Genomic DNA, 14,556 nt, shown 5'->3' with positions numbered 1-14,556 from the left:
TGAACCAGCATCGACTCCGGGCTTCAAACACGGGTAACGACGGCGATTCCATTGATTCGATGAGAAAAACAACAGAGGAGCCCGGACGTCCCCCAGAGAGCCGCCTGCCGAGAACTGATGAGCCACTTATTGGACCTAATTCCTTGAAAATGAGTCGGCCGCTGCTGTGATGAGCTTCATGTCCACAACATCGGCTGGAGGAGAAAACACCTCCACTGCTTTAAATTCTGATCCATCAATCTGTGTTCAAACTGTTTAAATGCCCTTAAACTGATTTGATCTGCAGTCTGGTCTCAGCCTAAAATTGCAGCGCTGGCCTTCTGCTAATGATAAGAAGAGTCAGGAGCTGAATGTTAAGTCATTTGATGTTGGAAAAGTTCTGCTACCCAAAGGCAGAGCCGGGTTTGAGGTCAGGTTTGGACTGTTGCATCAAACTGGTTCAGTTTGGGACATTCACCTCCACCAATGAGGTTTCATCTTTTTCTCGCTGATTACGCAAAAAGTGCTTCGCCGATTTTCTTGAAACTTGGTGGAAAGGTCGAACACGGACCTAGAAATGTTGGTGTCGATATTGAATATTGATTGTATCAATGTTGTCACAGTTTTAGGTCCATGTCTAAATCTTGGTGACAGATTTGAGAGACTGAAATCTTCAAAATTACAAAATGTGACTTAAAGGATAAAATCTGATTCACTCGAGTGTTTTAAGTTACATTAGGAAATTAATGCATATCAGGTTTTGTTCAAGTTGTTTTCATCTTAGAATTAAAGTAAAAATGAAGTGATTCTTACACAGGTTGTAAACACACCACTAGTTCTTCTCTGCTCTTTACACTCACTCTTTAATTTAGTTTCTGTAAACCTCCTTTATTATTGATTCAAATCAAACATTAGCTTTTTACTTCTGCATTTATTTGGTTGTAAACCTGTATTAACGCCGATCGAGGTTATGTGTAAAATGTTATACATCAGAAAAACAAACTATGAAGACCTGGGTTGTGAAGACAATCCCTCGGTTCTGTTCACCGTTCACATCTCGACTTTCTGTCACATTTCAACAAGCTCAGGACGTTGAAAGTCAACATTTGTTGAGCAACTACATCCGTGAGGAAAGTTCAGTGTGTTTGGAATAAAACTTTTTATAAATTCGAGATTTACTTTATATCCGAGTCTTTCTTGGTCATTTACTGGACCTCGTTTCGTTCTTAATGGACTATTACATATCTTTTCATTTTAAAATCCTGATATTTACCTCTGGAGGCAACAAAGTTAGATTTTCTCTCTTTTCATTCTCACGCACCCTGAAGCTTTTCATTCCCGGTCCCCCAACCACCCCCCCACCCCCAACACCCCCCCTCTCTCTCAGGCTTTAGTTTCCACAGTTTAATATAAAAGCTCCTTCCAGCTCCGACAATTCTTTTTCTTGCAAAACACTTCATTTTCCGTCTGTTTCCTCCGTCAGGTGCTTTGTGTGTTAAAGCCGTTTCCTCCCGCCTGGAGGAGCCGAGGCCTCTCACACCTGCTCCGGTTACACACCGTCCACCGGGCAAAGAGCAGAAACTACCCACGGACAAACTGACAGCGGCCTCCCAGAGACAAGCTGCAGGGGGAACAAGGAGAACACAAAGACGGAGCGGTCTGGGACTAAATGCATCGGTGTGAGGGATCGTCTGAAGTGGAAGACGAGCCGGAGGGGGGGGAGAGGATTGGCCTCGTGCTGACGGTGCAGAACTCGCCGGGCCTCGGTCAGGGGTCTGTGAGGAAGTGCTGCTGACTTTTCAGTGATTTCTACGGCTGAAGCGACAGGGGGGGGGGGGGGTATCGTGTGTCGTCCGCCTATAGCAGCAACATGAGCTCAGACGCTGGAAAGTCAGGATGTGTCAGCGAGAGGAACAATTGATCGGACAGTGGGAAACCAGGCGGCTCCGACCACATCAGTCTTTACCAAGCTGCCGTGTGTCGTGACTTTCTGTGAACACTACGTTACTGCACATCACCGTGGAAACACGCGTCACGGCAGGAACACGATTTGATTCTATTGGCAGCACATTGTGAAAGTTGCTGATCTGCACATTTTCTGTCATGTTTCTCTGCTTTCTGCATTTGCCCTGCGAACGTCTAATAAACCCCGAGGTCGACCCTGACGACGCAGCTACACAACATCCAGACACGTTCGACCATGTCTCAGGCAGCCTGAGATTCAAGGAGCTGTTGTTTGAAAGCATCTCTGTCTTTTTCCACATCGCTGAGCAGCTGAAAACTGTTGAACTTGTAAAAACAACACAGTGTGGACTGTGTGTTTGTGAGTCTACAATGAAATGTGGGATTTCTTTATGGTGCAAACAGCTGAACAACACACAAACAGAGAAAGTTGACATTTAAAACTGAACATGTCGGACCTGAGTGTTCAAAATCAAATAATCTGATTAGAATATGTTAAAGTAAGTGGAATAAAGTTAAGTACAAACCTAAATGTATTTAAGAAGTACATAATATTTTAACATATTTATGACTTTTAAAGCCTAAAACTCAGATGATTGAATGTTAGACAGTTTTTAGATTTAAACAAAGAAAAAGAGACGACTATAAATGTTTGCACTGTGTGTGTGTGTGTGTGTGTGTGTGTGTGTGTGTGTGTGTGTGTGTGTGTGTGTGTGTGTGTGTGTGTGTGTGTCGTACCACACTGTCCAGGCGGAGGTGTTCCAGACGGGACTCTGGGCAGATACAGCAGCACCGTCAGAACACCTGCTCTGCTCCCCCAGCACGGCTCCATGGCGATGGGCTTCGGCAACGCCTGTACACACACAACACAAACACACACAGTCAAATCACACTGCAAAGAAAATGTGTAAAAACACACAAAAATTTATCATTTTTAATGGGAAATCCATTGAGTAAAATAGAGAAAAATTATATATATAGTATATAAATAGATATTATTTCTCCCATCTAGCAAACATCAGACTCCAGAGCTCCAGCCACACTGCCCAGACGCCTGCTGCCACCTCCCCCAGGATCAGAGCTCCCAGCTGGGGGAGGCAGCCTGACCTGCAGCCTGCGGAGCGCCACCTGCTGTGCAGCTGATGTAAACAGGTTGGAGACTCTTTCACTCTTTCCACGCACCGAGCTCACATGTTGTGATTCCACAGTCCACATGCACCGTCGGAGATTTCCTCATTTATATCCATAAAGATCCCGTGTGCCTCTGTGGCACCTCGTTCCATTAGCATCCCATAAAGCCTCAGCTGAAGTCAGCTCTGTATTCAAAGCAATGAATCTAAATAAAGATGGACGACGCGTCTCTGCTTCCTCTCATTGTACGAAAATGAAGCGAAAACAGCCCCGATAGACTTAGATTAGATTTAGGTTTTTTACTTTGGTCAATGTTCCATTATGCTAACACGGAGGAGGCGGGGTTTGGAAGATATACTGCAGCCAGCCACTAGAGGGTGAACAAGAAGATTTGGCGTCAATTTTAAGTGCTGCTAATTGACTGTTTACACAAATGGACGTAGACTCCAGGTCCGGAAATCAATGTAGGGGGCCTGAAATGTGTATTCTCTCTCTGACCAGCAGGGGGCGACTCCACTCGTTGTTTCTTTAGAAGTCTATGAGAAAATGACTCTATGTCTCACTTTATAACGTCAGTCAACATTTTCCTAAGGAGCTTATATCTCAATCTCTCGTTTCATAGATCATATCTTATGTATTGGGGGTGATTGACAGCTATACCATCCAATGGGTGCAGGTGGCAGGTGTAGGTGGGCGTATAGTGTCCTCGAGCTGTTAGTCAGGCTCCTCCCCCTGCTCCTCCAAATATGGTTACTTCTGGTTTAAAAAAAACAAGATGGCGCTGCACAAAAGGTCAAACTTCATACGTCACGATGGTATTTGGAGCCGTCACGTCGTATAAACATATACTAATAATGTTATTAATCACGAACCTTAAATCCCTTCAACTCTAATTATCTCTTATATACATGGGACCATATGTACGGTGTGGTACCGCTGGGACTCGTTGTATATAACGTGTCTCTTATAGAGTCTCATATCATCTAATGGCTGCGATCCAGTTTCCTCACATCTGAGAGGAGTCACTGAGGTATTGATCAGATTTGACCCTCAGGCCACAGCGTAGCCACAGAGGTCACAGAGATGAACCCTGTTTATTACTGAGGTCTGTTGGGACACACACACACACACACACACACACACACACACACACACACACACACACACACACACACACACACACACACACACACAGTATATGTAAATACATATATCTATACATGTCCATCTGTTCCTTTCCTGTTACTAGTCACGTGTTTTAACCACCTCCCTGATATTTCCAGTTTTCTCTGTTTCCTCTGCGATGAGCGACTCTGTCACTTCCTTTGACGACTGAACGACTCGAGTGGAACTTAGACTTTTGGGGATTTGTTGTCGTCATGACGAATCAGAACAAGAGCGACACAAGAAAAAGCAGGAAATGGGAATAAACACAAGTAAACACACAACTGACTGTGTAATTAAATGTCCCATTAGCACGACTGCTTCTCCTGATTGAGATGAATCACAAAACAATGAGTCAGTTTCTGTATTTGCTTGTTGACAAAAGACGCAGAGAATAAAGTGGCGAGGAGGTGCACGACGCAAAATGAATTACAGGTGTTAGTTGGCACTGAAAAGATAAGTGTGTATGTGTTTAGGTAAAATACACACAGACACACACTGACCGTGAAATGCACAAGTAACTAATATTCACTTACTCATTAACTTGCTTTATGGTGACGTACACTTGGAGACATGGTTACCAAGGCAACAGCAGTTTCGTTTGTGCACGTGTGTGTGTTTGTGCTCACTTTTCCTAATTTATCTGCATCTTAGATCAAAAGAGTTAGTGAGTTGTATCACACACACACACACACACACACACACACACACACACACACACACACACAACCAGGTTGACATTAGCTCGCTTCCTTCTCGTCATTAACTTCACACTGAAGTGAACAACATGGATTCCTGCAGAGCGACGAGTCAGATAAAGATCAACTCAGTTTATCTTCTGTGAGACGCATTAAAAACACCAAGTTAAAGAAAATACATCAGTGAACTTTGTTTTAAAAATGCATTTCTCCTCTGTTACCTGCAGGAGAGAATCCATGAGTTACCTTGATTTATAATAAATCTGAACCTGAGCTGAACTAAACTCAAAAGACCCGAGCGTCTGAAAGAGAAATAATGGAATTTTTATTGTTTCAGGTGATTTGGTTTTTCTGTTACATGAAATGAAAACTAACCAGAGTCAGTAGAGCTCAAATATCTGCCAAGGCCCAACACTTCCCTTATATTTAATTAATCCGCACCAAACTGCAGGCGCTCGTATATCACTCCTCTAAATATTACATTTAACAATTTAAAACTCATGTTCATCCCCCTTTTTTTTTTTTAAAACACCTTGTATTTCAAAATCTAAAGTGGATAAAATTCTAAAATCAAAATCAAATAAACACTTTAGTTCTATTTTCCTGCTTTTTAAATTCTCTTTTCTTTGGTAAACACCAAAATAATCCAAAGATAAACGAAGTGAACCTGAATCTTCATGTGTCGTGTCGGGAGTAAATGATGAGGCAGAGTCAGAGTGAAGTGACGACGCTAAGAGCTTTGTCTGGCTGCGTTCCCAAAGTAATCCCAGTAAGTGTGTGTGTGTGTGTGTGTGTGTGTGTGTGTGTGTGTGTGTGTGTGTGTGTGTTGAGAGAGGGAGAGAGAGAGGGGAGAGAGAGAGAGAGAGAGAGAGAGAGAGAGAGAGAGAGAGAGAGAGAGAGAGAGAGAGAGAGATCACAGTGACTCTCTCTCTCTCTCATTTTATTTATATATTTTAAATATCAAGTGCCACTTAAGCCCATGAAACGGTTTCTGCTGACTGGGAACAAAGTAGAAATTGGCTCCTTGGCAATACTCAGCGTTTTCAGCCCCTTGTTCTCGAAAGGACGACTGGAAATAATCCAGAGAGGTTGTTGTTTGTTGCCCTGCAGGTTTTTTTTATTGGTTCGAGGCCGTTGTTATTTCTATTTAAAATTTGAGATAACTGCAGTTGTGTTTGGAGCTGAGGCCAGATGCTTCCAGTGAAAAGCAAATAACTCAGTGAAATCAGCTCCGCGAAATCAGTTCCGCGGCTGGAATGAAAACCTGGTTCATCATGATATGATAAATAAAGGTTCATCTGAAGACCGTGGACCAATAAACAGTTTAATCCGCAACTAACATGAAGTTTTAGGCAATTATGAAGTTTAGATTCTTATCCATTAGTGAGGAGTCGATATGAAAACTGTGCTAAAGCTGCTTTCAGACTCAAACTCCAGAAAATTTCCATTTTCCATGAATTTGTGTTTCACAATCTGTCCTGTTTGCATCAACAACAATAACAACCCCCCGTTACGCTAATGAGACGTCTCTCGTGATTGGCTGTGGCTTCACGCTGCCGCTCCGTCCGTCGGTTCCTCTTTTCATTCACGGTGAATAACAAACTGAGATGTTGTGGAGGAGCGAGGTCATTTCAGTAACTCTCACCTCGGCAGTTTCCTTCCTCCTCTCACTTTCTCCTCTCGTCTCTAGTTCTCGCCTCAAATAAAAACAGTCGTTGGAACACTCGTCCCATTTTGTCCACGGGACGAACAAAGTGGTGAATTGAGTGTTTCGAGGTGAGGGGGCAGAGCTGCATGATGGATACATTCTCTCACACCACAGGAAATTGAGCCAGAAGTTTCTCCTCCTCTGAAAACTACTGTTTATCCGTTCTTCCTTCTCTCTTATCTTTCTTATTTTCAGCTTTCACCGAGTTTCTGTTCTGCGCTGACATCACAGCTGTAAATTCCAAATTCCAAATTCAATCATCCGAATAACTGGTGGACAGCAGGCGAGGCATGAAAATACAATCTACTGAGAGAAGACAAGAACAGAGACATAGACTTTAAATATAGATGGAGGGTGTGACATCTCTTTTGCCCCTAGTGGCTGGCTGCAGTATAAGTTATATACCCTGCCTCCTCCATGTTAACAGATGTGACACGGACCACACTACCTGATACAAAATATCTCTAAAGTCACTAAAGTAACGTGTTTGGCCGGAAACATGTGAGATTATACCGGTGAAATCTAACAACGTGGCTGAAGGTCAGGAGACAAACACTCACAGAAATACACATAATAACAGAGAAGAAGAAGAAGAAGAAGAAGAAGCGTCTGTGAAATCACCTCCGTCCTCTAAACTCTCTGCTCGCCTCCTCACTTGCACTTTCCCCACATTGTCCTTTACAATCTTCGCTGTCGGGCTTCTCCGTCTTCACCATTACTTCCATGACTCAGTCCGTCTCGTCCTCCTAATGGCCTCCTCTCCCTCCCTCTCTCTCTCTCTCTCTCTCTCTCTCTCTCCGTCTGTGTGTCTCTCCATTCCGTTCTGTCTCTTTTTGTCTGTCACAAACACTCGCTCGAACTGAGCTGGACCATCAACACACTGCAGCACAGACACAAGCTGCATTTCCACAGCCTGAGTTTCTTCTGATTTGTTGATTTACTGGTCAAACGATGTCTAGACCACAAGGTTAGAACTGGGATGAATTTGGCTGCAAAGGTTTTTAAAGTCGACTTTTCAATGACGACGGTAAATTTCCGTGCTCGAGCTTAATGTCAAAACACCGTGGTGTCATTGAAACAGTTTTATTGAGCCGAGACGTCTAAAGAACATTTACTTTGCAACTAAATGTGGCTCGATTTTATCCCAGAGACTATTCAGATTATTCTGACCCAGACAAAAACATGTGAAAATCTTAAAAAGTGCAGAAACCACACGCTTAATCTGCGTGTTATTCAAACACAATCCCCCGAGATCACAGCCTCTAGAAGTCAGATATCAGGTGCATCTTCTGAAACGAAGCCGCGTCTTATCTTTGTTCACATCAATAAAAGCCCGGGGCTCAATCTCAGCGCGCAGCAGGATCTTTGTTCTGCTCATTGTCTGCATGTTACACTCTTAATTCTTCTGCGAGGGGCGAAGACGTGACGTGTAAACAGATATAGATCTGAATCAGACTATTATTAGATCTGCTTGAAACATCTGTAAAGTTAGAAGCAGCTATAACCTCAAGGATAAATTGAGTTATATTATTTTTTTATTGGCTGTGAAGGCAGAAACATTAAAGTTTGAGAGGCTCTATGGCATGAAAGTGGTTTTATAAATTAACTTTTCTCACCTTTTGTGTTAATTCGTGCAAAGGAAAAATATCTCAAATTACAATTACGTTGAATTATTGAGGATATGATGATCCAGAGGAGAGAAAAACAAACATCTGGAGGTTACTTCGGGTTCTTCATCCTCCCTTGGTGGCATTTTAAATGGCTTCAAACTGACACGAAGGGCTCAATGCTGGATTGTGTGGCTTTGAACGAGACTTAACCCCCGACTGGCCTCCGTGTCCAACACGTCTCGGGCCGGCGCGCACACGTGGGAACACACACGTACATAAACACGGCGTTGCTCTCCGACCCCGAGGTGTGGAGAGTGGCCCCCCGCCGTGCCCTCCTTAGCCGATTAGACTGGCCATGCATGTCCGCCCCTCCCCCAGGGCAGAAAACTGTCGTGTCCAATCCTCCCTCCATCTAAAACCCCATTTTCCCATTTCCTCCTTCTCTGTCTGTCTGTATCAGTTGCCGAGCTCCGCGAGAGTCTGCAGGATTGAGAGGAAATGGTTCTGATCAGGGAGCGAGACAGATTGAGAGTGTGTCTGTGCATGTGTGTGTGTGTGTGTGTGTGTGTGTGTGTGTGTGTGTGTGTGTGTGTGTGTGTGTAGAGCACAGTCGTATAAGTGATATAACATGTCTGGTGGAAACATGCTTTTTTTATATTTCTGAACGGAAGGATTTTGTGTTAATGTCACTTTCACACATTTTGCACTGATGCTGCTGCTACAACCACATCATGTGATTACCTGGAGCCCAGTTTGAGACGGGGAAGTGAGCCGTAACTATGTCATCCCACTAATTCAGAACCACTGAGCACCGCCCACGACCTCTGACCTTCCCAGCGAGCAAACTACAGCGTGTGTCGTTTCTTCCTCGTGGCATTTGGAAAAGAGATTTTCTTTTCTTTTTTAATGAATAAAAGGAGGAAAAAAGAGCAGTTTGCCATTTACATTCAGACTCAGTTCCGAGTGAGGAGGGGAGATGACGGAGGGAGCAGCATGTTTGAGGTGTTTCTAAGAAAAAAAAAGAAAATCCCTCCGAGCTTTGAGAGTGAGAGGAGATTTTCCGGCGCAAAGTGGTATCTTTATCCCTATAATCAGAGAGATCCAACGGGAGATGTTTTGAGCCGCGTCCCTTCTCCTCCTCCTCTTCCTCTTCCTCTTCCTCTAATCTCCATAAAAAGCTGCAGAGCCTCTTGTCTCGGAAAGTTTGTTTCCATCTAAAACAAGTAAATAAAAAAAAAAGCCTCTGCAGGCCGTGCACCAACGTTATCCACACAACAACTACATTTAAAATGCATGAAGAACCTGACGCAGGGATTTATGTGAGGAGAGGGGAGGAGGAGCAGGAGAAGCAAGGGGAGGAAGAGGAATAGAAAGGAAGAGATGGAATCAAGGAGAGGAGATGAGGAGGAGATTCAGAGGAGAGATAAAGATAAGAAGAGACAGAAAGGAGAAGAGGAGGAGAGGAGGGGAGAAGGAAATAAGTGGGATGGAGAGGGAGGAGAAGAGGTGATGAGGAATAAACAGATGTGAGTGAACATTAAGAAAATATAAAAGAATTCAAGGGACGGAAGAAAGGGAGGAAGGGAGATAAAGACAGAGGGTGAGAGGAGAGGAGAAGATGAGCAGACCAACTGAGACAAAGAGAGACGGAGGGGAAGAATGGACACGAGGAAAGGAGAGAAGGAAAGAGGAGGTGATAGTGGATGAGAGCAGATGAATGAAGGAGAGGAGAAGAGAAGAGGAGAAGGAAGGACGCAGAGGGAGAGATGATGAGAGAGAGGAAGGATGACAGGACTGGAATCAGGAGAAGATACAAGGAATGATAACACACACACACACACACACACACACACACACACACACACACACACACACACACACAGAGAGGAACTGAGATCCAGTGTCAGGTTGAATCAGGCCTTCGCTCCGAGAGCCGGGCCTCATCATCATCACTGCAAATTATTTACAATTTTCATCTATTAGAGTGTTAATCTGTCGATAGATTCTGCTGACACACACACACACACACACACACACACACACACACACACACACACACACACACACACACACACACACACACACACACACACACACACACACACACAGAGGAGTTGTTGTTGCACAGTATTGTTTCCCACAGCCAGACACTAAACCAAATTAATCAAATTACAGACGCGGTAAATCACATCTTTCATTTTCCAAAAAGAAGAAGTCCTCCGAATCAAACATAACTCAACTGAAGCGTCAACAATCAATCCGTCTCCAGGAGGAGAATATTTACTGGAGCTCGTTATAATGTCATGAATCCCGGAAGAAGTCAAAGAAATCAAGCCTGCACAAAGAAGCAACGTCATGAAACGAGTGTTTATAATATGTAATCATCATATTTTGTGTATAAATGTATGTGTCAATGCACCAACTCCCAAAATTAAACAAATGTGGAGAAAACAACGCCGTCGTAAATCGGCTTCTCCTTTGTTGTTAGTTTGAAAGAAGCCAAACGAGAGAATTAACAGAATGAAACGTTGACTCCTGGAACCTTCTCCAACCAGAATCTCTCTCCTCCTACACTCATCTTCTATGTCTCTCTCCTCGCTCTCTCTCCTTATGAAGAGAGAGCGAGAGAGAGAGAGAGAGAGAGAGAGAGAGAGAGAGAGAGAGAGAGAGATGCGTTGGATTTACATTTTAATCAGCACGTCGGTGGGCGAACAATCCTATTACTGCAAGGGGAGGACGGGAGGGCCACTTCACAACCTCTCCCTCTCTCCATCTCTTCCCCTCTCCCTCATCTAATCCCTCTATCCCTCTCTCTCTCTCTCTCTCTCTCTCTCTCTCTCTCTCTCTTTCTCCATGACGACAAATTAATCATCTCTCTAATGCCTCGTAAGAGCCAAACTTCTTTTTTGGCCTTAATTCAGGAGGTGGAGAGTATCTGCCATTCACCCACCCTCCTCCTCCTCCTCCTCCCTCCTCCTCCTCCAGACACACACACACACACACACACACACACACACACACACACACACACACACACACACACACATTCACTGTCCTCTCCACCTCTCCGCCTTTCACTATTAGTGCTGGAAAGATGAATGTGTTTTCTGCTCGCCGAGGATGTGTGGCTGCATCCACACGGGAAGATACACACACAGATATGCACATGGCTGCACACACACACACACACACACTTATATATACACTCACTTGTACTGTATAAATGTACACACATGCACACACACACACACACATGCACCACATAACAACGCTCCAAAGGCCATCATCATTCCTGAAAATGCTTTTTTCTCCTCGTTCAGATGCAGTATTGATGGATTACAGCGGCGGAGGTGCAGATATCGATTCAGGGAGAAAAGACGAGAACAGAGAAACACACTCATTTTAAGAGGGCAGTGAAAAAAACAGCCTGAACTGAGAGAAAAACGGCCTAATGAGAAAGAATACAGGTGCCGGGGACCCGACTATAGCCTGGTTCCACGTCTCTGATCCAGCACCTAGACATGCTCTCGTGGATTTAACACCCAGTCGGACGGACGGGAATTTGAATATCAGCCGAGCTCCACAGATTAACGCTTCAACACTCAGGAGGTCGATGAGGTTGAAATGAATCTTTGCTGTACGAACCGTCACAGGAGGAAGAATCACTTCACTTCAACGTCTCAGTTCTTCCCACAGACACCAGAGTGTTTCTGTTCTTTAGAGTCTAGGACAAGTACAGATGAGTTCTGTCACAGCAAAGTAGAAACACAATGTTCCTGGGTGAACTGTTGACTTGGTGTTTTGTGGCGTTTTGAGGAAATCTGACCTGAAGAGTTTCAAATTATATTTGAACTCAGAGCTCAAGTTGTCATCGCTGCTCTCACTTTCCTTTTTTCAGACCCTCACTATTTGAAATGTTCATCTTTCTCTGCAGTGTGTGGCTCTTGTTTCTTATCTGTGGTGACATCAAGGATTCTGGTGGAATCACGTCAAACATGTTGAGCATGATTCAACAAAGCATTTCAGTATTTCATTATCAGCAGGAAATGCATTTTCTTCTAGTTTATAATGAAGTTTATGGTTAAACTGTTAAATGTCAAACCACAGTTAAATCTTCATTTCATCACTGATATCGTATCAGTTCCCAAACATCCACACGGGTCGGCTCTAAATTTGATTTATAGTCCGTGTCTCACGAACTCAAACGTTTCAGATCCACACACATGTTTATATTTCGCCCTTCAAAAAAGTTAAAGGAAAAGTGGAAGAGTGAGTCTGGACTGCCCCCCACCTCTGTGATGCTGTGGATCGAGTCAGTTCAAGAGAATGTGGGCTGGAAATAAAAACGTGGTTTTACGACTGTTGGTCAGAGATCAAGTGACACATCTGTTCGCTCTCTGTGAAAACGGTGAAACGTGGTGAGAAGGGTGAGATGCTCTTTAAAAAGCCGAGAACAGGAAATGTGTCCCCGACTGATAAAAGTCATTATAAAACAACCGGGGGGAGCGAAATATAAAGAACAAAAAACTGTCATAAAACGTCAGCTCCTATATTTTTATAGCTCTGCTTCCCTCCAGCGAGATATTGGTCAGTGCTGTTTCAAGGTAAATCCTCGGCTGCAGGAGAGGAAGTGAAATCACAACAGCCTCAAATCCTCTTTGGTTTCCCTCCAGGCTTCCATCAGCTGTGGTGAGATAAGTCTCCTTCTTCCTCTCGTGTCAAATAAAGCACATGAGTACGCGGCGCGGTGGGAGATTTCATGTTTTACATATATTTCCCACAAAAATAACCGTTCAAGTTGCTCTCGTCGTCACTTCTAAACCGATTAACGTGACGCTAAGTGAGAAATTGAGCGTCTGCGTCATCGTTTACTAAAGTCTGTCGCTCGTCCACATCGAAACACAAAGCCACAGTTTTTTAAAACTACAAAAACTTTAAAATAAAAGTGGATGTAGCCTGTGTCCGCGTTATATTTATTCATATCTGTGAAATGGTTTTAAATATCTCGAGAGTGGACAGAATGATTTTGTTAAACTTCACTCCTCCTGTGAGCGACTCCTCAGAGAGACGGAGCGGTGGCAGAGTAAAGAACGCCGGTCGTAAAGCGTCGGTACGTTTGCTCAGCTGACGGCGCCGCAGGTGCTTCTCCTCCAGGCTCTGAAATAATGTGTGTGAGACGCTTTCTCTTATTTTTTTTTTACTAATCTTTGTAATGATAAAAAGAAAGAAGACAAACCAGCCTTTTTGTTAAAACGCAAACAGAAACATGAGGAGCAAAGGGTTTGTTTTAGCCTTGTTAGTGTTGACAGAGGTGTGAGTTATTGAGTTAATAACGTGTGTGTGTGTGTGTGTGTGTGTGTGTGTGTGTGTGTGTGTGTGTGTGTCCAGGATGAATGCAAATGAGTGTGTGTCTGTGTGTGTCTGTATGTGTGTGCTTTCATGTGTTTCTCATTTTTCTTCTGTGCCTGATTGAAGCTTTTGTGTTATCAGATAGGCCCTGCAGTGCTGTGTGTGTGTGTGTGTGTGTGTGTGTGTGTGTGTGTGTGTGTGTGTGTGTGTGTGTGTGTGTGTGTGTGTGTGTGTGTGTGTGTGTGTGTGTGTGTGTGTGTGTGTGTGTACTGTGGGTAAATCAGTGTTTAGCTGTGTGTTTTTCCACCAAACATACATTACTCCCAGGTCTCATAAATTGTCTTTATCTTCCTCTTTCCCCTTTCCTTCCCGCTCCCTCTCTCCATCCATCCGTCCCTCCCCTCCCACCATCCCTCCTTCCCGCGCCGTATTAAATCCCTGCAATTGTAGAATAAATATGCCGCATTAAAACACAAGATATGATATTGATTCATTCTCTGCTTTAAATAGCATTATGAATAGCGGGAGGCCGTCGTTAATCAGCGGCAAGGTGGTAACTGCTTCCCGCGGGCGGAGGCGTGCAGATGCTAGTTGCTGCGGGCTCATCAGCTTTACGACATAACGGCAGTGCTTTATGGCGGCGGTGGAATCATCGATTTATGCTGATGACTCTACCCATGTTGTGTAATGCAGCCATGACACACTGTAAAGCTGGGATCAGGTTGGAGGAGGAGGATATATACTGATGTAGGAGCTTTTACCGCCATTTAACATATGGAGGGGGAGAAAGAAGCAGGAAGCAGTCGACCATCGGTATTCAAAGATAGTTTACTAATGGATGGAGGAATAGTTTTTATATTTCAGGAGTATTATGGGTTATTTTTGTAAGACAAGGAAGTGAAGACGATACAAAAAGAATGAACTGAATATGTAGTCTTGATTGGTGGAGGCACGA

At 43.9% G+C, this 14,556-nt stretch overlaps 1 protein-coding gene across 2 annotated transcripts in view; it reads right to left on the bottom strand.

The window, feature by feature from the left end:
• atrnl1a (attractin-like 1a) overlaps positions 1-14,556 on the bottom strand; it is a 176,279-nt gene that overhangs the window by 7,911 nt on the left and 153,812 nt on the right. For both annotated transcript variants that reach the window (XM_035173062.2, XM_035173063.2), the window contains one exon: positions 2,680-2,794. In XM_035173062.2, coding sequence (XP_035028953.2) covers positions 2,680-2,794 — 115 coding nt within the window. The remainder of the gene's footprint in view (positions 1-2,679; positions 2,795-14,556) is intronic.

The sequence above is a fragment of the Hippoglossus stenolepis genome, chromosome 12, assembly GCF_022539355.2.
Source record: "Hippoglossus stenolepis isolate QCI-W04-F060 chromosome 12, HSTE1.2, whole genome shotgun sequence".
NCBI classification, from domain to species: domain Eukaryota; kingdom Metazoa; phylum Chordata; class Actinopteri; order Pleuronectiformes; family Pleuronectidae; genus Hippoglossus; species Hippoglossus stenolepis.
This window is presented reverse-complemented; position numbering and strand designations above follow the sequence as displayed.